This window comes from Bos javanicus, chromosome 2 (assembly GCF_032452875.1).
Source record: "Bos javanicus breed banteng chromosome 2, ARS-OSU_banteng_1.0, whole genome shotgun sequence".
Taxonomy (NCBI): domain Eukaryota; kingdom Metazoa; phylum Chordata; class Mammalia; order Artiodactyla; family Bovidae; genus Bos; species Bos javanicus.
This window is the reverse complement of record NC_083869.1, coordinates 71,093,843-71,119,530: the sequence shown is the minus strand read 5'-3', so window position 1 is coordinate 71,119,530 and position 25,688 is coordinate 71,093,843. Positions and strand designations below refer to the sequence as shown.

At 51.0% G+C, this 25,688-nt stretch overlaps 1 protein-coding gene across 1 annotated transcript in view; it reads right to left on the bottom strand.

The window, feature by feature from the left end:
* Positions 1-25,442, bottom strand: part of STEAP3 (STEAP3 metalloreductase) — a 51,719-nt gene extending 26,277 nt beyond the window's left edge. Inside the window, exon 1 of the mRNA XM_061439733.1 lies at positions 25,299-25,442. Within this exon, the coding sequence (XP_061295717.1) occupies positions 25,299-25,389 (91 nt within the window). The 5' untranslated portion in view covers positions 25,390-25,442. The remainder of the gene's footprint in view (positions 1-25,298) is intronic.
* Between the last annotated feature and the right edge of the window lie 246 nt (positions 25,443-25,688).

The window sequence follows — 25,688 nt, the reverse complement described above, 5'->3', positions numbered from 1 at the left end:
ACATGAAAAGGTAATCTATGGAATGGAAGAAAACATTTGTAAATCATATCCATTAAGGGGTTAATTTCTAAAATATTTAAGGAAATCATACAACTCAATAGTAAAAACCCAAGTAATCCAATTAAAAATGCAAAGGAATTAACAGACATTTTGCTAAGGAAGACATACAAATGGTCAACAAATACTTAACATCACTAATCAGGAAAATGTAAATCAAAACCTCATACCTGTTAGGATGACTAGTGTCAAAAAGTCAAAAGATAGTAAGTGTTGGCACACATGTAGAGAAAAGAGAACCCTTCTGGGGGTTGGTGATGGACAGGGAGGCCTGGCGTGCTGCAATTCATGGGGTCGCAAAGAGTCAGACACAACTGAGCGACTAAACTGAACTGATGCATTGCTAGTAGGAATGTAAATTCATACAGCCATTGTGGAAAATAGCACAGTGACTCCTCAAAATATTAAAAATAGAACTACCAGATGCTCCAGCACACTACTACTGGATATTTACCAAAGGAAAGAAAATCACTCTCTTGGAGAGGTCTGTACCCCATGTTTATTGCAGCATAATTCGTAGTAGACAAGATATGGAAATAACCTCAGTGTCTGTCCATGGATGAAGGATAATGAAAATATGGTGTATGAGTACAATGGAATATTATTCAACCTTAAAAAAGAAGGAAATCTTGATATTTGCATCAATATAATGAACCCGGAGGACATTATGCTAAGTGGAATAAACCAAATACAGAAGACAAATACTGCATGACCCCAATTATATGTGGTTCTGAAAAACCCCAACTTAGAAGTAGAGAGTAGACCGGTGACCAGGAGAAATGGGGAGATATTGGCCTAAGGGTAGAAACTTTCAGTTATGAGTATGTTTGGGAGATCTAATGAACACCATGGTGACTACAGTTGATAACAGCACACATTATGGGGGGGTTGTAGCAGTGAAGAAACCAATATGTGTTAAGCATCCAGAACAGTGCTCTCTCAGCACTTAAGCCAGCACTGGGTGGATGGCGGCTCTGGTGATGAAGCAGACCCTGGGTGCCAGCACTGTCCCAGCGGCAGGGATGAGGTGATGGAAGGATGCAGTGACCCTCCCAGTGCCTCTGCACCTGAGGAAGAGGGGTGAGTGGTGACAGGGGCTTTTCAGGCGACCTTAGATTCCCAGGCTAGCATCAGGGATTTGGGCCAAGATAACTGTACATCCCTCTCTAGGGACTCCAGCTTTCCCTATGGCCCAGCTTTCCCTGGGGTCTCCCCAGTCCCTGCTCCAGCCACCTGGAGACACCGGCGCCAGAGCAGGCTTTGTTCCTATGGGAGGGAGAGTCACCACACTGAGGCCTCCAGGTCACCTTCATGTTTGCTAATGATTTGGAGGATCCCAAGCAGGTCCCCTCATGAACAGAAGCCTTTCCTCTGGCTTTGCTCTCCCCTTCTCCTTCCCATCTCCTGAGCAATTACCATGTGCTAAACACTCTTGGGAGCATAAAGATGAATAAGAAACACTCCCCACTCTCCAGTGGTTTATAATTGCATGTGTCTGTGTGTGTGTTGGGTGATGCAGGAAAAGACGGGATAGGGCTTCCAAAGGGGCAGCCAACGACAACATTATGGCACACACAGCCTCTGCTGGTCCTTGAAGAGCTCCGCGTGATCGACAGCCTCACAGTAAACATGAACCAGCCCAAAGAGAAGTCAGTGAGGTCTGGACTTGGAATCCTGTCTGTGTTTATCCCCAGACTTAGCATCACGAGGTGGGAGGAAGTGTTCAGGGCTGGCACTCAGGCTTCACTGCTCAGAACCTCATTTGTATTTGCTTCCCGTCAGGGATCTGAGGTGACACAGCTGAAGCTGAGGGAAGCCACAGCCCCGGACTGGGGGACCTGGGGCTGGTCCCAGTTTTGCCCTGAACTGACCCTGAAACATTGGAACATCTAGGGACCTATTAAACATCCAGACTTATCGTCCTCAGTGGCCCTGCTTTGAGCCTCAGGGTAAATGGGAACCAAACATGAAACACCTCCAAAGTGCTTCTTGCGTCCAAAATCTGGTCCTCGGGACAGGAAAAGGCCAGCCACCTGGGCAGAGGTGCCAGGTTCTGATCATAGCCACGCCCATTGCTCACCACCCAGGTGCTTCTGCACTTTAGTCCTCTCACCTTTAAAATGGGGACACAAATTGCATCTTTCTCCAAGGACTGTTGTGAGCGTAAAATTAGTTAACAAGAGCTCAGAGCCACCTTTTCTGACTGGTGCTACGTGTACATGTACGTGTGTGTGTGTGTGTGTGTATCTATGTGTACTCTCCTCTGAAGAGCTTCACGGGCCTTTCAGAATTCTTCGGCCCTCCCAGTGCCCAGCATGAGGCCTGCAGCTGGCATGATTCTGGCAAGGGCAGGGCATGTGGTAGGATCCTGGAGGCCCCAAAGGTCTGGCGGAGCCCCTGTTGCCTGTCCATGTGACCCAAAGGTGAGAGGGCCTAACCCTGCCTGGGCCCTGGCTCCCCTGCTATTCTATTTACAGATCTGGGGGAGGTGGAAGGGAGGGGATCAAATTGCAGCTGGGTTGGGGCAGCTGGGGCCTGCGGCCTGCACATACACACCTTCCCGCCTCCCCTTCTCAAACTGTGGACGGAACAACATGCAGGCCTGGTTGTGCAGGAACTGGCACAAACCTCAGTTCCCAGTCCCCTCTGGGTCTCTGCCCTGCTTGCCACTCCTCCTTCCTGGCAGGGCCACAACATGGGTTGTTTGTGGCTGGGAGCCAGGCCTGGCCCACAGGCCTGCCTGCCAGCTTCTGTCTGCTCTCAGACAGGCCTTCAGAGGTGGGCAGTCAGGGCATGGACAGCGCTGCAGCCCCTTCCACACGGGCGGCACACGCCCGTCAAACCCCAGGGGCTGGAGCAGGCTGCAGCCACGAAGGCACTGCTTTGGGGCTGGATGTGGGTGGGGGCAGGGGTGCCAGCTTGGCACCCTGCAGCTGGAGGGTCTGCAGGCCACCTGGGATGCCACCCCCTCCACCCCCAGGGCAGAGGCCAACTTAGCTAATATTTCTGGCCTCATGGACTGCAAGAGGAATATGGCACAATTCTTGCCCTCAAGTGGCCCACAGTTGTGTTCGAGCTTTATTTTAAAATTTTAACATTAAATCTGGGGGGCTTACATTCCTGTAATTCTATGTATGTGCTGTGCTAAGTCACTTCAGTCATGTCTGACTCTTTGTGACCCCATGGACTGTAGCCCGCCAGGCTCCTCTGTCCATGGGATTCTCCAGGCAAGAATACTGGCGTGGGTTGCCATGCCCTCCTCCAGGGGATCTTCCCGACCCAGGGGTCAAACCAGAACTGCTCTATTTATTTATAAATTAAGTATATTTTAGTATGACTTGTGCACTCTAATGTTATATACAGAATAAATCATATATAAACACACATAAATGTAAAGAGATAAGGCTAAAAATTTAAAAACAAACAGAAGCTCTAAGTTTTCTTCCCACTCCCAGGGATGATCCCTGACAACCCCCGGGGAAGTTCACACCCTCCAGACACTGGGGTCCCCACGGAGTGACATGCACAAGAGGCAACTGAACACGGTCCCCTGGGAGAGGACCCTGCCTACAGACAGGGCAGCTGGGCAGCTTCCTGCAGGAGGTGGGCCTGAGCTGAGCCTTGAAAGATGTGCAATTGAGCTCAGTAAAGCCTTCTAGAAAGATGAGCCTGTGTAAGAAAAGGCCCAGGAGCTGAAGAGCAGGGATCCACAGATAGCTCGTGGCCCTGGGGCAAAGGGTATATGTGTCCACAGCCAGCACCCGGGAGCTGGCAATTCATAAATGAAAATGCAAATTCTTACCCAGAACTTAAAAAAAAAGACTAAAAAAGCATAGAGATGAAGATCATGGCTCTCAGAGGCTGAAACTCTAGGTTCCATCCTGACAATTTCCTCACAAGTAGACATGGACAAGTTCCTTCAGTTTCCTCATCTGTGAAATGGTGGAAGACCGCCTGGCTTCCCTCAGTGGGCATGGATTAGCTGAGCTTGGTACACACCTGGGCTTTGCCTGTGGTTAGGGACCTAGGGGGCTTCTCTAGGTCCTTGTCTGTTGGCGTCCCCATGCCTTGCCCCAGTCAACTTTGAGAAGGTAGAGATCACCATGCTTGTTCCATGACCCGACTTCTAAAACCCAGCCTTGTGCCTGAAACATTGCAGATGTTCCATGCATATTTGTGACTAGAGATACATGTCACAGGAGCTTCCAGCTTCAAAACTTACTCTATTTGTCCTTTGGGGGCAGAAATCCTTCCAAAATGCAGTGCCTGTTTCGAGAGAAGGCAAGCACATCCTCACCCAGAACCCAGAGATCAACCTGAGCCGCAAGAAGGGATGTTCCTGACTGTGTTATAGGCTTACCTCCTCCCTCACTGGCAGGACATTTATCACAGCTGTCAGCCTGCTTGCCTCTTAATTAAAGCCCTCCAAGATCCTGCTAATTGGCTGTGGACAAGAAATACAGACGACGCACTATCAAGACAGTGAAAGGACAACCCACAGAATGACAGGGCAATTTTGCAAGCCATATATCCAATGAGGGGCTTGTTTCTAAGTATATAAAGAACTCTTAGAGCTCAATATTAAAAAGACAGCCTATATAAAATTGGGCAAAGGATTTGAGTAGACATTTCTCCAAAGATATACTGGTTTTCAAGAAACACACAAAAAGATGCTCAACATGATCAGCCCCCATGGAAAAGCAAATTATCAAGAAAACCATGAGGTATCACTTTATATCCACTCCAGTACTCTTGCCTGGAAAATCCCATGGACAGAGGAGCCTGGTGGGCTGCAGTCCGTGGAGTTGCAAAGAGTCAGACACGACTGCGAAACTTCACTTTCACTTTTCACTTTCATGCATTGGAGAAGGAAATGGCACCCCACTCCAGTACTCTTGCCTGGAAAATCCCATGGATGGAGGAGCCAGGTAGGCTGCAGTCCATGGGGTCGCTAAGAGTCGGACACGACTGAACAACTTCACTTTCACCTTTCACTCTCATGCATTGGAGAAGGAAACGGCAACCCACTCCAGTGTTCTTGCCTGGAGAATCCCAGGGACGGGGGAGCCTGGTGGGCTGCCGTCTATGGGGTCACACAGAGTCGGACACAACTGAAGAGACTTAGCAGCAGCAGCAGGATGGCTTAACCAAAAAAAAAAGAGGGAGACAAAGATAAAAATTGTTGGTGGGGATATAGAGAAATCAAAACCCCCATCCACTGCTATTGGGGAAGTAAAGTGGTACAGCCGCTGGAGAAGAGAGTCTGGAGGTTCCTCAGAAATTTAAACAGAGTTTCTATATACTCCAGCAATCCCACTTGTAGGAACACAGATACCCTAGAAAAATGAAAGCATATATACACACACAAATGTGTGCACCAATGTTCCCAGTAGCACATTCACAATAAACCCAGAGGAAACACCCCAATGGCCGCCACTCATGAATGCATAAATAAAACGTGGTTCATGCACACAGCGGAATAACATTCATAGTGAAAAGGAATGAAGAACTAATACACATGACAACATTATGAACTTGGAGAATATTATGTTAAATGAAAGGAACCAGTCTCAAAAGGCCACATACTGTATGATTCCATTTATATGAAATGCCTAGAAACAGGCAAGTCTACAGAGACAGAAAGTAGATGAGAGGCTACCAGGAACTAAGGTTGGGGGCGGGGGGTACGGGGTTGGGGAAAATGAAGAGTGACTGCTCACTGGTACAGGGTTTCTTTTTGGAGTGATGAAAACGTTCTAAAATTGTGGTGATGGGTGTACAGCTCTGTGCATATACTAAAAAACCACTGGGTGGCTTACTTTAAATGGATGAATTATATAGTACATGAATTATAGCTCAATAAAGTTGTTACAAAAAAACCTGAGACACTACACAGCCTGTTACTATGTGTAAACTAAGAGCAAACATGCTTTGGTGAGAGTTTAAGGACTGCTCATGAGTTAATGCATGGATTTTGTGACATCAGTGTTGGTGATTCTGCAACCTTCCCAAGTTATCTCCTAGTTGTTCTCAAAATTTGAGGTTTCTAAGCCCCAGGACATGTAGAAAAGTGAGGCTTATGTAATCAACACTATTAACTACTGCTGTAGGGGAGATGGTTGCTGTTGTTTAGTCGCTCAGTTGTGTCTGACTCTCTGCGTCCCCATGGGCTGTAGCTCACCAGGCTCCTCTGTCCATGGAATTTCCTAGGCAAGAATACTGAACTGAGTTGCCATTTCCTTCTCCAGGGGATCTGACCCAGGGATCAACCCCATGTCTCCTGCATTGCAGGCGATTCTTTACCACTCAGCCACCTCGGAAGCCCCAAAGGTAGATAGTACCATGGGCTAAACAGTCCTCTTTGCTTCTGAATGGGCCTTGCAGCTTTTGCCCACACAACTACTTCTCTGCATTCCACCCCATGTCAGCAGACAGCTGTTCCAGAGCCACAGTGGATGGCCTGCAAGGAAGGGCGCTAAGGCCTGAGGCTCACCTACCAGCTCCTGGGATGGGTCAGCGAATAGGGCACGTGTGTTCCAGTGAGTGGGGACAGACAGGCATCATCGGCTCCTCATAGTGGCTGAGGGTTTATATAAGGACCTGCAGCTGGAAACTAGCACACAGTTGCCAATCTGCCTGCATTAGGTCCAACACATTCATCTTTCCCCACCAAACTCATCCCTTCCTTAATTAGGCAGAAGATCGGCCCCTGAGAGCCATCAGTGGTCATTGGGAGGTTGCCTAGCAGAGTGTGGTCTTGTAAAACATTTGGATTTACTCAGGATCAGTCACCTTAGGAAAATGCAAAGTGGGCCAGCAAGAACACAGGCAGTTATGGGGTTATATTTCAGCTGTACCACTTACGAGCTGGGTGGCCTTGGCAAGTCACTTTACCTCTCTGAGCCTCAGTTTCTTCATCTGTACAATGGAGTGATGTCACTTACTTTAATGAAACATAGTAAGGATTATAGGCGGTAGCAAAGTGCCACGATCTGAGCCTGTTAGAACTCATATGAGTTTCATGTTGTTCCTCTCTGCCTAGGATTTTTAAAAACCTTTGATCTGTGTAAAGCAGAAATAAATGCACCTAAATCAATAAATGGTGTTCTCTGCTGAATGGAAAATTTTACTCTAAAGTTTTCTAAAAATACGCTCTGAGGTAATGGTCTGGATATCTGCACACACTTCTCACTGAGACAATTGGAGGAAAAGTCATGCTGCTCTTTGGGGCTCAGGAAGAAGTAACAGGGGGTAGTTGAGCAGGGAGGGGTACAGTGGAGAGAGGCTGGTGGTCAGGGGCAGGGCACCAAGGGACCGGGCTTTGCTAGTCTCAGCACCAGGCTCCCTCCCAGGGATGGAGCTCAAGGCACTGGTGTTGACAGGCCACCAGCAGCCCTTACCAGCAACCCCAGCTCCTAGATCAAACCCCACCAGCAGCCACTCTGCCTTCATGCTCTTTGAGAACAGCCCTTTTGCACTGACAGGATCTCTCTTTCCTGCCTTTGTCCTCCCCAGACTCCAAGGGCAAGAACAGTCAAATTTACTTCTGTAGTCCCAGCACTTAGCCCAGTGCCTCGCATGTATTAGGTCAATCCTGAGCTACACTTGAGTCATCTGGAGGGCTTGGTAAAACATACTGCTGGGTGGGACTTCCCTGGTGGCTCCATGGTGAAGAGTCTGCCTGCCAATGCAGGGAACATGGGTTTCAACCCCCGATCCAGGAAGATCCCACATGCCATGGAGCAACTAAGCCCATATTCTATCTACTACAACTACTGAGCCCACGTGCTGTGATTCCTGAAGCCTGAGCCCTAGAGCCTGTGCTCCTCAGTGAGAAGCCACCGCAACGAGAAGCCCGTACACCACAACTACCGAAAAGCCAGGGAAACAACAGAGACCTAGCATGGTCAAAAACAAATTAATAAAACTACATATGTATTAAAAAAAAGAAACCATACTGCTGAGCAGGACTTCCCTGGTGGTCCAGTGGTTAAGAATCAGTCTTTCAAAGCAGAGGACGCGAGTTCAATCCCTGCTCAGGGGAACTAAGATCCCACATGCCACGGAGGATCTAAGCCCAGGAGCTGCCACTACCGAGCCTGCACACCACAACTAGAGAGTCCGTGCTCTGCAACAAATGATCCCAAGTGCCACGCGGCCAAAAACAAAAGCAAAAACCTACTGCTGGGCTGCATCCCCAGGATTTTTGATGCTACTGGTCCTAGGACCACAGGCTAAAAACACTGCAGCAGATGCTCACAAAAGGTCTGTGTGAGGGGCAAGTGAATTAATGAATTACTTGCATGTAAGAACCACTTCCGATCTGACTTCTTCCTTGAATTCTTATAGTCAGGCCTAACCTTTAGGCCACTCCTTCATTAAGCCTCCCTGACCCCCAGGACCCCAGGTATCATTAACTCTTCTTATACTCCTTTCAGTCTTGAGGGCCAGGTGCACCCCATCCCTGCACACACTTTGGCCTCCCAAAGCTGGCTCTTTCTGGTAAAGAGAAGGCGGTCAAGGCTATAGTGGTATTGCCCACTCAGCCAATGAGGTGAACCCTCCAGGCAAACTGCTCCCATGGCCCCCTCCCCGGATTGTGTGTGGGTCACCAGGCCCACTGCAGGGGGTCACCTCTCCCACTGAGGGAGAAGAGAGTAGTGAAACCAGGAGACCACACGGATCCTGTGGACCCAGGAGCCCCCAACACATCAACTGGGGTGATCTCCCCAGAAGACTTAGTTTCCTGAAGGACCAAGAATTCAGATGGCCTGAAGTCATATCCATATCCATGTATTCTTTCACTAGGATTTGACAGCCAGGCCTGGAGGAAATGCTCACTTGCACAGTTCATCACTACCCACCGTCAGCACAGAGGCAGGAGAGTGGTCAGTGCTGCTTGCAAGGGGGAGGGAGGAAGTCCCGGTGGTCAGCACCAAGGCCAGTGGCGCAAAGCAGGGAAGACGCTAGCAAGGGGCCCTGTGCTCACAACCCCAGGGGCACCGTTTACATTGCGATCCATGCGAACAGTGCCCTCTGGAGTTGTGCAGTGCACATCCTGTGTGGTTTTACGTAAAGGTTGGTCCTGCCAACCCTGGTCTGAATACCCACTGCATACCTAGCAGGCGTTCTGGCTGCTGCTGCTGCTGCTAAGTCGCTTCAGTCGTGTCCAACTCTGTGCAACCCCATGGACAGCAGCCCACCAGGCTCCCCTGTCCATGGGATTCTCTAGGTAAGAATACTGGAGTGGGTTGCCATTTCCTTCTCCAGGTGTTCTGGCAGGTGGCTAAAAAGACGGTTTGTCCTCTTGAGGCTCTTAGGGGAAAGGTCGGCTACACCCCATGGCCAGGAGAAAAGTGCTTGAATGAGGGCGTGCCCAGCACTGTGGGAGCCAGGGAGGAACACTTGCCTCTGCCCAGTGAGGTCAGGGTGCTGGCATGTGGAAGCAGCCAGCTCCCTATGGACCGGTTAAGCCAGCCAGGTTGGAGGCTGTCAGGCAGCGGCAACTGAAATCTGCCGCCTCAGCGATGGGGGTTGGATGGCTCCTCGCTTTCCAGGGACACTTGGTGCTGCAACTCCTGGGGCCAGATGGGTCTTGTGGCTGGTTGCTGCCTCCACCCTTTCCCCTTGCCATGATGTACCTTTGCACATCCAGAAATGGGCCCACCTGGCCCTGGGGGCTCCCCTGCCCCTGGGGAGGATAGAGGAAGGGAAAGGGCAGGTCCCCAGACTTTGGCCAAGCAGCTCAGCCTGCCTCACATGGCCAGATTCTTGGGTTTGGGGTGCATGTTTCCTGGCTTTGCCCAGCTGATGGGCCACCTTCTCCAGAAAGCCTCTGGGGTGCCTGAAACTGACCCTCAGGGGCCTCTTCCTCTGAACTCTTAGGGACAGTGGGACTCAGCCTCCACTCTCCAACTGCTCTGTGTGGGGATGGTTGTCACGCCACTCCATCCCAACCACCTGCCACAGGCCAGCTCCACACAGAACTCTGACTTTTGTTAGAAGTCTCTGAGAGCTCAAAGAACTGGTCCGGGAGGTCCTGGGAGCACCTCCTGGCTTCCTCCTGGGCCCTGAAGGACAGGGGCACCTTGTGCTCCGTGACTCAGTCTGCACTCCTGTCACATTACCATTGACCACACATACCGGTTTGCTCGTTTATCACCCCGCCAGACTAGGGGCCGCTTTGGACTCATTTCTGTGTCTCTAGCATCTGGTCTGGGGCCTAGCACCATGTAGGTGCTCAATCAATGTTTGTGGTTTGGATGACTTAACTGCTAGATTCTGTGCCCGAGGGCAGAGTGTGCTTGGGAATGAGCCCTGGCTGTTCACCCCAGCACCTAGCTGGGGTCCTCCTCTGCCCAGAGGGGATTAAATCACATGATGAGTTTTGAAGTCCTACTGTAGCTTGCTTATACTGTTAGAACTGGCCAGACATTTCACTGTTCGATGAACTTAGTAACACAGAAGACCAATGCATAGCTGCACTCACACACTGCAAAGAAACAGAATGATGCAGTTCAGCTTGTGCAACTCTGGCCAAAGTAGGAAATCAAACACCACATCTGAGACACATTAGGGTGCAGCCTGGTAAGGACAAACCCAGGGAAGGAGGCTTCAGGGATGCTGGGCCAATGGCTCCAGGGTCCATGAATCTCTGAGCCAGGAGGTGGCAACCATTCAGAGCGATCTGCCCTCTCCATCAGGGAACAGTACCTGGGGCAGGTGAGGCACAGCTGTGGCTTCTGGCAGATGAATTCCTTGGCTTTTCCCAATCAAGACCCACCTGGCCTATGGTCTTGACTCTGGACATCCTTCCTTATGCTTTTTCCTGATCAAGTCATAGACTTAATCTTTGTGCCTGAAAAGTCTTTTCCTTCAAAATGACAAAATTCAAAGTCCAGCAGAAAGGCCATTCCTCTGTGAAGCCCTCACCCTACCTCCTCTTCGAGGCAGGATTAACCTCCCTCCCCTGGTCCCCTTGGCTCCCTGCAGCATGCTAACAGGATGGAACCAGCATATAATGGTAGGAACTTTCTTTGAGAGGCCCAAGGGGTGGATGGTGGTAGAGTTCCTAGCCTCCTTAAATCTCCATCGCCCTTCCCCATGTGCTAATGTTAATATTAAAATGAATACACTTTGATATGAATAATTCACATTTCCCAGTCTGGTAAAGTGAATACACCTCCGACAAAATCTTTCCCATTTTATAAATCTGAAAGAGACAATAAGTACAAAGCCGGCTACTTGTTATGCAAATAGATACGGTTTTCAGGGAAGTCCCCTAGTTCCTTCTTCCCTCCACATGACTGCCCCTAAAGCCACGGCATGTAGAAATCTGGGTCTCCCCAGGGCTATGAGGTCTGTCAGCCCTTCCCTACTGAGATGCAGCTGGGAAGTCACAGCCCAGTACCCAGCAAGTGTCTGGCACATGCCACATCACCAACAATCAGGAGTCAAAGAAGCGACGATGAGGTGGGGTCTGACTCACACAGTGGAGAGACTTTAACTGTGGACTTGTACACTCAGGGTATCACTGCTTCCATTTTACAGATGAGAAAGCTGACGTCAAGTCAGGACTTCCTGAAGGCCCCTAAGTGGCTCTTACCCCAGCCCTGTCCAGTCCTGCTCATTCACATGGGTGTGAGTAATAGCCAGTCGTCTGGTCTACATGGGGCTCTGAGGTGGCTTGGCTTCCTCTCTGCTCTCCCTCTGCCCAGCTGAGCTGCCCAAACCCATACTTTCCAACCTCATTCTCAAGTTGTTTCTGCGGATCCAGGGCTGCCCTCTGTCCTAGATTCTAGACCACAGCAGCACTGGCCCTCCCTCCCTGATCTCAGGTTGAGGGGTCCAGGGGGCAAGAAGGAGAGTCTACCTGTGTCCAGTTGCCCGCCCCCCAAACCCCCACAGCTGACCTGACAGGAGACAGCATAGAAGATGCCATCTCAAGTACAGGTTTAAAAGCTGGGTCACAGACACACACATCTAATTGGTGCGTTTCTATTTTTTTTCTGAGGGCATTTTCCCTTTCTGATGGACTCTAACAAACATTTTACTGTTAGATTTCTTGTAATACTGCCTGGAATCATTATTTAGACATCATTAAAAAATCATTATATTTTTAAAAGGAAGGCTGAGAAGTTCCTACAGAAGAGAATAACAGAAAGCAGGAGTGCGTGCACATGCGTGCACACACAACCCTGTACACACACAAAGACATATATGCAAGTTTGGTTGGACAGAAAAGAGAGGTTTATCACCACACTGCCTGCAAAACAGAAGTGAATGAAAAATTTATAGGGCTTTTTACAAACATTTAGATTTTTGAAACATTCTAAAAAAAATCCGGTTGGACTACTTACAGCAGCAGTTCTCTGATAAAGCAACCCAGAAGTGGTTACTAATAAGTAAAATTTACAATTCCCAAATGGACCTGCCTTCCACAAAAATATATCATAAACATTAACCTTTTTTTTTTTTTAACACACCAGAGCCCACAAAGCCAGTGCTCACATTAACTGAAGGCACTGTGTGTGATAAATCCTTGAACCCTTTACTTTGAAAAGGTTTATGACTTAATGTGCAGATGATAAGATTTCCCATTTTGGCAAGATCACCAGATGATACTCTTTGGTGCCAGTTCTAAAACAGGGGCTCCCCGAGATGCTGGGGTACACTCAAGCAGCCCAGGATTGGAGGGGCTGGAGAGAGGGCCCCACATGCTGCCCAGGCCATGTGGCTCTGCACCCTATAACCAGACTCACCCCCGACAGGCCGATGCGAGGATCTGACGCATGCGTCCCCTGACAGCCCCACTGTGATCTGGCCACCCATTCTTCCTGGAGTCTCCCCCTGACCCGTAAGCTGCCTGACTTTGGCTTGGAACACAGAACTCAGGCAGATGCTCAGAAGGCATGGGACTGCCAGGGGCTTGGACAGCTGGGCTGCCACTGCCTCAGCCTGCACTCTGGTTCCTGGCTGCAGGGAGTGAACAGGATAGTGACTGATGCTTGGTTTCAGAGTGCACTGCGAGCGAGTGGCTCTGGCCTGATACTTCCTGTTTAGGGAGGAAACCTCACTGGTGATAATTAGTGGCTCAGACTCAAGTCTCTTTGCTACAGGAACTGAGGCAGGACAGCCAGCAGAACCCAGGATACATAAAATGAATAAATGTCATCCAACGCAGGGCAGACTGCCTCACCACAGGAGTGAGTGTGTGTGTGAGAGAGAGAGAGAGATGCCTTTACTTCTCAGATACAAAGCCAAACATAATGGCTGCAGAAAATGGCAATTTACCAATTGCTGCAGGGGGTAATTTATTGCAATCACTGTGGTTGTCATTGGCTTAGTGCTAATTTTCTCTACATTCGGTGCCAACAAGTCTTCACAGTCATCTTTACTAGCTAGTTGGTGTCTCTCTCCAGTGGGGAGACAGACAGAGAGACAGACAGAAGGACGAACAGAAAGACAATACTGTCCAGAGGACCTAGCCTGGACGGGGAAGGCCTGTCTGTGCAGTGACCCTGGAGGCCAGGCCACACCAGCAGCACAGGGGGAGGCCAGAGGTGTGGAAGCTTTTGTATCATTGAAGTAAACTATGCCAAGTTCAGTCTTATGACAAGTACTTTTGATTGTTTTCAAATTGTTGGAAAACTGGTGATTTTGGGAAACTAGCTCTGAGGAACCATGGGCATCTGGGCCTTTGATGACCAGAATACACACCCTGGTTTCCAGACAGGTTTACTCATTGCCAGCAATAGGTCAGGGCCTGCATGGTTCTCTGCTAGGGCTCCTCTGTCTCACCCTGTGGGCAGGCACGGAGAGGCATTGTGGAATGTTTCCAGAGTCCAGCCTAGACCAGCAATGCACAGACTGGCTTTCCCCTGCTCAACTCATCTGCCACCCCTCCTTCCAATCCCCGCTGCCCCCCTCTTCTGCCAGTACCATCACCTCCACCTGAAGTCTTGACTTCCTTCTGTCCATTGACACTCCTCTTCCCTGAAGATCTAGCCTGAGCCCTTGGGCATGCAAGGCACCCACCCCGCCACAGCCCCCCACCCATCTCCCTCATTCTGAATACAGAAGCAGCTGTCTTCATGGGGGATCTAGTTAGACAGATCTAGGTGTGAATTCAGGTTTGACCGTGTACCAGCTATGTGACCTTGGGCAGGCTACTTTCCTTCTCTGTTCTGATGGTTAAGTAAGACAGTAAGCATGAAAGCTCCCAAACGTACATCTTAGAACTGTTATTTTGTATGCATGGCCTGTGTTCTGCTGTAGGCCACCGCCCACATGCAGCCCTGGACTCTTTCCCTTCCGCTGCCTAGGAGCATTTTGTATCCTCATTTGGCTTCCCAGTCGACTCTAAGTTCCTTGAGGGCTCTCCACTCCTGTGAACCTACACAGCCCCTTGGAGAAGCTGCCCTGTCAGGAAACCACACTTCCTTCTGAAAGCAAACCCTCCAGGCATGAGCAGCACCCCCATGGTTCCAGCCGTGATGCCCTGCCCCCTGGGGTTCTCCCCAAGCCCCTAGTTGTGTCCTGAGCTCCCCCCATCTTGTGATTCCCCCTCCCTTCACATGTCACACAGAGCCATGCCAGAGCAGGATGTTCTAGAAGAGCTGTAGCAAAACTTTGTTGTTGATTAGTCGCTCTGTCATGTCTAACTCTTTGTGACTCCATGGACTGTAGCCCGCCAGGTTCCTCTGTCTATGAGATTTCCCAGGCAAGAATACTGGAGCAGGTTATCATTTCCTTCTCCAGGGGATCTTTCTGACCCAGGGGTGAAACCCCCATCTCCTGCATTGCAGGCAGATTCTTTACCATTTGAGCCACAGAGGAAGTCCACAGCAAAATTACGAGAGGACAAAGGCCACCAAGCCAGAACTCACAGAGCAGTCAGATCTCCAGCCTCCAACCTTCTAATCTAGGAACATCAGGAGGGCAGGGCTTTCCCAGATCGAACCCCCTGAACTCTCATCATAACCCTTGGCCACCTGGCTCAGCATGTCTTGTTTCTTCCCTAAAAATTCCAGGCGCCACCTGATTTCCAGCCAGTGTGGAGCCATCTCTATACACAGCCACAAAGGGCCTGCTCTGACCTCCAGGAGAGGCTCAGCCCCACACCAGGTTATGGTTCATTTGGCAGACCCCCACCCCACCGTATCTGTGCAATACTGACCCATGTACACATCTGGCTGGGCACCTGGGCTTGGCACAGACCTGTTTGATTCAAAAGGTCCATTGGGGTGACTCCACAGGCACTGTATTTGGCTAGCCTGTCTTTCACAAAATCTACCTGGAGGGCCCATCTCACAGGGCCACCTGAAGCCCCTTAACATTCTCAGCTGTCAGCTCTGAATGACTCACCTTCAGAGAGACCTTCACCCCAACAGCAGGGCATGCTGTCACCTCCCCAAGCCCACCAGTCAGATCACAGGCCTCCCCTTTCCACAGCCTGACAGCCACCAGAAGCACTGGTTGCTACAATCATGGGTCCTCCCATCACAGACGGCACACAGGCTCTGGGAAACATGCTGTCTGCACTTGAACCAAGACAGCCTACTCCCCACGGAAGACTTAGGAGGCCCATTCACCAGTCCATAAACTCCTTTACATTTACCTGGACTCATTTGATAGTTTTGAGACTGCATTTTTCACAGTTTAATCTCCTAATTGGATAGCTCTAAAAGGCTTAAAAATGTGCTGTGCTTTGACCCCACCTGGATCTCATTAAGCAGAAGAGGAAGTGAGAAGTTACTGCCTGATTGCAGGCCAATTAGGGCTCACCTGTTGCAGGCTTTGCCAGATGACAATGGTGACTGATGAGGACAGACTGATTGGAAAGAGTTGAGTGTCAGGTAATTCTCCAGTGACAGTGTTCCATGCCTGAGGACAGGGGAAATCTTTTGCTCTGGGTTGAAGAGACAATGCAGGGGTTTATGATTCTGCATAAATTTGCAGCCACTGATCCGGCCAGGGCAGTGGTCAATACCTCCAGCTCAGGGAGAAGCCATCTCTGGTTTGGAATCCTGGCTCCCTCCCATTAGCTGTGGAACCTGGGCCTCAGTTCTCCCACTCATATTCAGAGATAAGTGGAGGGTGTTGGTTTTCGTGTGACTATAAATGACAACCTACACTCATCCTGCTAGAAGTGGGACTCAAACCAGGTCCTGAGTGCCTGACACCAAGTTAGTGCTCAGTAGATGTTGAATGAAGAAACAATTAGGCAAAATTTGGACAAGTAGTTATAGTCAGTGGTTAGGAGAACAAATCTGGTGTCAAAAGAATGGAGTCTCATGTGTTCTTGGGAAAGTCATAAGGCTGGGAGAACAGCACTGTCTATTTCACAGGACAGTTGGAAGGTTCAAGTGTGCTCACACCTATAACATGCTTGGCACGTGGGGAGCTGACTATTCACTGACGATGACGATCGAATTTCAGGTATGAAGTGGTGCTCGCTGTATGCCAAGGCATGAAGGGCTGACATGCAGAGGCCTGGGAACGGCAGATCAGGTTGGACAGGTAGGTGGCCCCAGCTCTGGGGCACAGATAGGAGGAAGTGAGTCTTCTGTAGCCAAATGTTTGAAAACCACCTAGTGTGCCTTGTCCCCACCCCTCGCCTTCCCACCTCCAAGTTCTATAACCCAAACTAGATTGAGACCTGGGCTCAAGACCAGGTCTGCAACAGAGAAGGGGACCACGGAGGCCATGCCCTAGTGAACTGAGGGGTTCAGACAAGAGGAGCAATGAGCCTGTAAGGTTCCCAGCTGCTTTTCACTCAAACCCTGGGAGAATGGGAAGGGGTCTGATACTTATTGTAGTCCTAAACCTCAGCACCATCACACAGGGCATCCTCCCCCAGCAGGCATTATTGTTCCTGTTTTATAGGAATATCAGGTCCCAAGCCCTTAGTAAGGTCTTGTAGATGAAACAGGTTCAGAGAACGGAGGCCGTGCTTTAGGCCACATGGTAAAGGGCTGTGATGACTGCGAAGGCAGGCACCCTCCTCTGCAGTCAGCCACTCCACTGTTCAGGTTTGCAGCTATGGACTTTAGTCCTAACATTTCCCCTTTTAACTCTCTGAAGCCCTGCCCAACACTCTGATATATCCTGCAAGGGAAGGGCCCTGAGTTAAGGAAAGAAAACTTGGAGGGGAGAGGAGTTGATCTGTTTGGCATCTCTAGTCCAAAGAGGGCATACCTATGGTCCCAGTGTGACCAGGCCTGGTCCTGAGGAGCTCAACAAGCTTGAGGCCGTCTGTCCAACCCTCCAATGAACAAGTGGCCTGGTCTAAGTTTGCAGGGAGCTCCCTGCAAACTCTGAGGCCAGGGTCACCACATGCCAACTCCAGGCCTTCCTCCCCCAGGCCTGGCTGAGGTCACTTGTCCATCATTCAAGGTCTCCTTCAGGAAAACTTTTCTATCCCAGTGATAGCCCCTGCCCCACGAAGTCCATTCATCCATCAGACATCGCTTAAGTGTTGTAGGGGAGAGTCAATTGACTTCATATTGGATCTATTTCTTTGACTTGCTTTTCATCGCTTTTGTTATTATAATCATACGTTAGGGCCTGCCTCAGAGAACCCTGTCCCTCTACCTGACTATTAATCTAAAGCGCCCTTATTCAGCTCCTAGGAGATAATCTGAACCTGTCCACCAGTGAACAGCTGTAAGAAAGACGAGAATAGCATATCCCTTTCCCAAGGCTGGCCATTCCCAGAGATGTTTTGCAAGACTGATGGCCTTTTTTACTTTACTTCCTCATTGCCTCTATTCTGCTTTTTTGCCTTAGTTCCTCACTGCTTCTCTCTCTGGTTCTATAAAAGAACCTAGCACCCAGACCCCACAAAATGGTTTTTTGGAGATATTAGTCTGCCATCTTCTCGGTCAGCCAGCTTTCCAAATAAAGTCGTATTCCTTGCCTCAACACCTCATCTCTCGGTTAATTGGCATGTTGTGTGGAGAGAAGAGTGAACTTGTACTCGGTAACAAAAGCACCTGCTCCAAGCTGGCCCCTCTGGAGGCCACTGGGGATACAGATGACGGTAGAGATGACTTAGATACGGTCTTAGCCCTCCAGGCACTCCTGACTAGATGCTAGGGGGGTTCACTCTGCAAAATTGGACTCGGCCTGCTGTGGGTAGGACCTTGTTGTTGTTTAGTCACTTAGTCGTGTCTGACTCTTTTGCAACCCCATGGTCTGTAGCCTGCCAGGCTTTTCTGTCCGTGGGATTTCCCAGGCAAGAATACTAGAGTGGGTTGCCATTTCCTTCTTCAGGGGATCTTCCCAACCCAAGGATTGAACCCATGTCTCCTTCATTGGCAGGTGGATTCTTTACCACTGAGCCAACAAGGAAGACATAGGTATCTGTATTTTTAAGAAACCATGCAGGTGACTGAGGTTCACACCCAGGTAAAATTCTTTGGTCCTGTGGATTTTCTGGCCCCTAGCCTGGGATTCTTCAGGCTGCCACAATCCTCGGAGAGCATGACGTATCTCTCCAAGTAGTAGCACCCTCTCGGCTCTCAAGTCAGATAAATCTGTGTACAAATCCTACTTTTGCAACTTAGTACTTGTATGGCACCCCACTCCAGTACTCTTGCCTGGAAAATCCCATGGATGGAGGAGCCTGGTAGGCTGCAGTCCATGGGGTCGCTAGGAGTCGGACATGACTGAACAACTTCACTTTCACTTTTCACTTTCATGCATTGGAGAAGGAAATGGTAACCCACTCCAGTGTTCTTGCCTGGAGAATCCCAGGGACAGGGGAGCCTGGTGGGCTGCCCTCTGTGGGTTCGCACAGAGTCGGACACGACTGAAGCGACTTAGCAGCAGCATCCTTATAAAACACCCATGCTACCTGAGGCTCAGTTTCCCCATCTTAAATGAGATAATAATGGTGCCTTTCCATACTGAGGATTAACTGGAATACTGTGTGCAAAGCAAGAATTCAGGTGTGCACAATAAATGTCTGCTATTAATCATATCATCACTGGACTCTGGTGGACAGAAACACTTCCCTGTATTTCCAGGATCCATATCTGCAGCCTGTGTCTCAGAGGCGGCATTGGAAACCTCTGAGGCCTCTCCCCAGAGTCCTCTGCCAGGGCTCCAACAAGACTTGTCTGCATTTTCCCTGAGGACCCAGCCTCCTGGTCCTCAGAGGACATACTAACTCGTCGTACCCTCCCCTTCATCTAACCCAGAGTGAGCAAAGTTCCAACCACGCCTCTCTGGGCAGCCTGCCCCCCCAATTTCGGGGAAACCGGTAAGTTTGCCAGGCAAGAGCTCCGCGGGCAGAGGACACTGGTCAGCCCAGCCTCTTCCCGGTCAAGGTCGGGAGCCCCCGCCCCTGCCGCCTGCCCCGCCCGGGGCAGGCACAGGGCTGGGAGCCCTGGCGAGAAGATCCCGCCCATCGCTCGGGCGCTCCCCTGAGACCGCGGGCAGGGGCAGCGGGGAACGCGGGACCTGTGGACTCGGCGGGTCCGCGGGGTGGGGCGCGGGACACAGCATCCCGGGGAATTAGCTAGGTCCCTTCAGTCCCGCCCCTGCGCTGCGAGCACCCGGCCCTGCCCACCTCGGGTGGCGCACGAGGTTGGGAAGGAAGGCACACAGGGAGTGGAGGACCCAGGACCCGGGTTCGCTGCCGCCGGGCACACGTGGCTGGGTCCCAGTCGCCCAGGTTTCCTGCATGCGTGGGGCGGCTCAGGCGCAGGAGGCTACGGGGCAGCCTCCGGGGCCGGGGTCCCTGGCAGGGCGCAGCCCCGCGGCGACCTGGGCGAGGGGTCACTCACCTTTTAGGCCCGCCGCTGCTCCAAGCGGCGGCAGCAGGTCCGCGGCGGCGGAGGCGGTGGCCCGGCCCGGAGGCTCCTCCTCTCCCGGTGCCCCGCCCGCCCGCGGGGCCGGACCTGTGCGGGAGGAGGCCGCCCGCCTGCCGGCTGCTGCTGCTTATCCGGCTTGGCCACCTCCCCCGGGACCGCAATCGGGGAGCTGCAGGGTCCTCGATCCCACCCTGCGGCACCAGCAGTGGTGGTGGGCCGCAGGGACAAACGACCCTCCCCTCCCCCGGCCTAATGTTCCTAAACTTCCGGAACTACACCTCTATGCTGCTGCTGCTGCTGCTAAGTCGCTTCAGTCGTGTCCGACTCTATGCGACTCCATAGACGGCCGCCCACCAGGCTCCCCCGTCCCTGGGATTCTCCAGGCAAGAACACCTCTATCTCCCCCATTAAAGTGGGCAACTCTTAACCAGGACAAGCAGGGCATCTGGTAACTTCTGGGACCAGCTGGCTCCCTTCATCCGAGGGACACCTCAAAGCCACGTCCATTTCATAATGCCAGGTTAAGTGGCAGGCCAAGTTCACACAGGTGGGAAGATGCAAGGTACCAGTTCAACCTGGCTTCCTTCCATCCTGCAAGGGAAGCAGCAGCAGAGGCCCCCTTCTCCACTAGGCTGCATCCAGGCCTCTGTGCTTCCATTGCTCCTCTGTTCCTGGTCTACCCTTAGCGCAGACCTCTGACCCTTCTTCAGAGTCCTCACTTCCAGGGCCTGGGAACTGGGGGAGGGCCCTTGGGAGGGCCCTAGTCTCCTCATCTAGACTTTCTAGGCTTGAAACTACCACCCTACCCTGAGACAGATGGCCTTTAGCCCTGGGCGCTGTCCTCCACTCCCCCATGATGGTGGCCTCCCAGCACAGCCGTGAGTCAGGTATAAGGTGAGGGTATCTTTCAGGTACCTTTCTAGAGCTGTGCGCTGTCATCTGAAGCCCTTTCTCACCTGCAGTCTCACATCATGTGCTGCTGACCACCATTCCTCTCCTTCCACAGGTGAGGACACAGGGGCTCTGATCGTTGTGGGGCACCAATGTCACACATCTTCTGGGAGGCTGACTGGGGGTTGCCTGACCCCTGGGACTCTCTCTGGATTAGTCCTTTAGGACATATTCTGCCAGCCCTTGATAAAGAGCTTCAAAATACTCCAGGATCCCAAGCTGTTCTGGGGAGATAAGTCCTAGGGAGGGACCATCTGAACCCAGAAACCAGAAAGGCAGGGGGCTGGGCCTCAAGAATGGCCCCACAACTAGACCTCAGGGAGCACGATGAGGGGGAGAGGCAGAGCTCTGGCCAGGTGGTGGGGTGAGAGTCCTTTTCTTTGTCCTCTCGCTTCACCAGCATCTTGTGCTTTCTCACTTCCACAGGTTTCCTCTTGCATAAAATACCCACCCACCCCAGCTCTCCACTCTGCCAGACCCTGAGGCCCGGCTTCTCTCCCACCTCCTGTCTCACCCTGCCCCAGGAAAACATCCTCTCTGAGCTCTGGAGGCAGTTCTCATAGGTCCTTTGTGCATTCCACACTCAGGGAACCGCACCATATCACAGTATTCCAAGTGCTGGGGACATAGTTGCCCCATGCCTGGTTCTGGCCCTAGGACGGGAGGTTGCCTCTGCAGTGACTTTGGGGAAACAGGAATGAGCAGGTAGCCTTCTTTGGTGCCCCTCACATGGTGCCCTGCACACAGTAGGTGCTCTTTAAATATCTTCTGTCTGATGAGGGTCTCTGAGCACCCTTCCTGTTACTCCAGAGGAGTTGGAGCACAAGGAGATGTAGCTTGGGAAACAGAGATGTGGAGAGGTCTTCCAATATTCTCAAAGGATCTATCTAGCATCCTTCCAAAGAGTCCTGGTAGGCCTCTGAGGGGCTCCCCATGAGTTGGAGAGAGGGCAAAGGCTGGAGCAGCAGAGATACACAGAGGAATGTCCTAGTGGAGCATGAACTTGTACAAGAGAACAATGAGGGGCCTGAAAGGCACAGGGAGGGAGAGAGGTGAACACCCTGCTGAGGCCAAGCACCTTGGTGGACAGAGCACCATCCACGCCACTGGCCTTTGATGCTTGGCCTGTCTGTCTCACCTGACGTGGGGCCTAGTGTGGCTGAGAGCTGAATCAGTGTTTCCTGGAGCCCAACTCCGGGAAGCAGATGTGCCATCTCCTGAGCCGGGGGGAGGATGGTGCCCTGACACTGGTCGAGCACCTCCTCTGTGCCAGACTCGTGTCCACGGCTAGGCCAAGGGCAGAGTGGCTGGAGCCATCCTTCGGAGACGTTTGTCAGATTGTGTTACTCCTTCGCTCAGAACTTGCCCCTGGCTCCCTGGTCTCTGAGAGTCAAAGCAAAGTCCTTTCTATGGCGACCAGGCCCAGCAGGACCTTGTCTCCGGCTCCCTTCTCTTTGCTATCACTCAGCCCTGCCACACTGGCCTTCTCCCTCCCTCCTTTGGATCCTTGAGAAATAACATCACCTCTGTGAGACTCACCCAGTTATCTGCATCCCTCATCTGGGTACCCTGCCCTATTTCTTTTCACTTAGCCTTTTTCTTCTTCTAGTGTGTGTTAGTCACTTAGTCATGTCTGACTCTTTGTGACCCCATGGATTGTAGCCCGCCAGGCTCCTCTGTTCATGGGATTATTCAGGCAAGAATAATCCCATGCCATTTTCTACTCCAGGGGATCTTCCCAGCCCAGGGATTGAACCCATGTCTCCTGCATTGGCAGGCAGATTCTTTACCACTGAACCACCAGGAAAGCCCTTTTTTCTCCTTCTAACTCACTATAAGACACACCTTCTCTGTTTGCTGTTCATTAATGTTCTGCTCCCACAGAAATGTAAGCTCCTTCAGGGCAGGGAGTTTTATCTGCCTCTTTCACTTCTGTATTCCCAGTGCCTGGATCAGAGCCTGGCACATAGTCGGTGCCCTGTAAACAGTTATTGAATGAATGCTTGGCCATTCTCAACCTTCTGCACCTCCCAGCATCTCCAAGAAGCTTCGCCTAGGACTCCCCCCACATCTGGTCTCCTCCTTTGCTTGCCCCAGAGCTGGCACTGCAGGCACACAGGAGGTGCTCAGCACATGTGCTGGTGGATATCTGGATATGGAGCCCCTGCATGTCAGTCTCCTGAGATTGCTCTTTTTCCTGCAGACAAGGCTACTCCTTTGGCTTAGAAGATGAGAGTATCCGGGAAGAGAATCTAGGTTTATCTCCTACTTGGCCCAGAGAGAAGGACATAGTTCAGACTCAGCTTCTTGGATTGATCCAGCACTTATAAGCTCGGACAAAACACATCCATTTCACAAAATAAATACTCTAATTGACTACTAAATCAAGACGGTCACTAGAAGCCGTGTGCCAGATGTATTCTGACAGCCTGGCTGGGAGCCAGGCCACCTGGACCTAGATGTGCTCAGGCTGGGCTGCGGCCCCAGAAAAGGTGTCCTGCCCTCCACTGCCCAGCCCAGGCAAGGTGAGACTCCCCAAACCAAGCCTCTGGGCACAGGGAACTGCTTCCTTCTGTGAGGGAGGGAGTGGGACTGCAACTTAGGGAAGCGATTTCAAGGGAAAATGGAGGGGTTGTGTCTTCTTCCATGATGACCCTGTGGATAAAGCTTTGTTGGAACCACCCAGAGGTGAGGCAGTGGTCACAGGCATGGGGTGGGGTGGGCTGTGGGGGACAGGTGCTGGAAGGGGAGGCAAGCTGCAGAAGTGTGCTCAGGGTTTAAGCTTACAGTCTCTTTCATGTCATGGATTATTTCAAGCCAATATTGTAAGGCATTATAAGGTGTGACTAACAGGGCCCTCAACCCTCTGCCCCTGCACCCAGGGCTTGGCACTCTGGTGTAAGTCTTGCCCTCCTTCTAGTCCTCTATTGCAACATGAGCTCTCTCCAGAGGAAAAGCTCTCTGAGTTCAGTGGAACGAGAGACTGTATCCACAAGAGATTTAACTGTGGCAGCACAAGAGCATGAACAAGGTTCTAGAGGCAGGTGCTTTTAGGGGGAGGGGTGGGCACATCCAAGACTAGGGGAAGGGTGGGTAGGAACAGCCATTTTGCTAAGGGCGCTTGGACACATGGTAGGCACTTAGTCTCTGTGTGCGTCGGGAGTCATGGCTTGGGGCTGGACATCTGTGGTCAGTGGGAACCATGGCAGCACTGCATTACTTTCAGCTGGGGGAACCGCATAGGTGCACAGCTAGAGAAGTCTGGGCTTTTAGCTCCTTGCTCCAAGTATGGTACACGTGGTACCCTGGGAGTTTTTTAGAACTACCCACCCCAGATCTAAATCAGAAAGGCATTTTCAAAAGACTTGCTGGAGATTGCATGCATATTAAAGTTTGAGAAATGTGGGTCTACAGCACAGATGAGGAAAGGGACAACTCGCTGAACACCCAGGCCAATCTGACCATCAGAAACCTATATTGGAATGCATTCACCTTAATGGGATGGTATTTTAATACCATTCCCTTTGCTCTCTCAAAGGCTTTTATGAGCCAAATAGCCTGATTTCATCTGCTTCTGAATTTTTAGAAATATGAAGTAAATGACCTGTTTCTCACAATGCTCAATGCCTATTATATAAAGCTCTAGGAAAAAAATATAAGACTAGTATGCATCTTCCTTTCCAGTTGCTGATCCTATTTCCCTTTTTACCATGGACACTAGGATACTCAGACCTGTATTCATGCTTATCTTATCTTTACTAAATACATTTAATGAAAGTCACTCAGTTGTGTCTGACTCTGCAACCCTATGGACTGTACAGTCCATGGAATTCTCCAGGCTAGAATACTGGAGTGGGTAGCCTATTCCTTTTCCACAGATCTTCCCGACCCAGGAATTGAAACGGGGTCTCCTGCACTGCAGGCGGATTCTTTACCAGCCGAGCTACCTTAAGTTCTACTTTATTTTTACCCCAGCCCACCATGGGCTTTAAAGTAGAATTTAAAGTAGCTCAGCTGGTGTTCTTGCCTGGAGAATCCCAGGGACGGGTGAGCCTGGTGGGCTGCCGTCTGTGGGGTCACACAGAGTTGGACATGACTGAAGTGACTTCGCAGCAGCAGCATGATTTCCCAAGTCTTATTTACTATTAACCTTATTGTGAAGCTCTTCTTTATAAGCTGTTCAAAATTGCTTTTGGAAAAAGCTGATTGTTTAAGGAAAATAAATAGGTAACATCTGTTTGTTACAATGGCAAATTCATTTCTCCCTGGGCAAACATTACCCTTTCATTCCCATCCTCTGCTGGATTTTTGAGAAGGTGGAAGGATTGGGAGACAGATGAGTCTGCCCAAAGTTACTAAGAAAAGAAAGCTCGACCAGCTAGGCGGCACTGGGGCGTCAGTAGTGGGATTCAGTGACACCCATACTATGTTCCTTCCTGCTTTCTCCCTCCCCATCTGTGCCCAACTCACCTGATTGGGGGTGCAAGGGGCTATCCTCCATGTCAAGGGACTTACCGCAGCCTGGAGCAGGGGCTCTGCTCACCAGCTGCCCACTCTCCATGTGCTGCTCCTTCTCCCCTGGGCCCGAGCCTGGTGGCCAGGGCTCACTCAGCTCACTCAGCTCAGTGTGGGCGGAGTGTGGAGTTAGCCCAGACTGCTCAAGCGCAGCGGTGTCAGAGCCTCTCCTGGCCTAGGTGGGGTCACTGACCTCAGGGTTATCTGTACATGCACTGTGGTCAGTAGCTAGATAAGCCTTCCTTCCAGGCCTGGGGATGTTTTCATCCTGCCTAATTCTCTGCTTCCTGGGTATTGGCTCCAAAAGGGAGGAGGGTAAGGAAGTGACATTTTTGAAGTTCCACC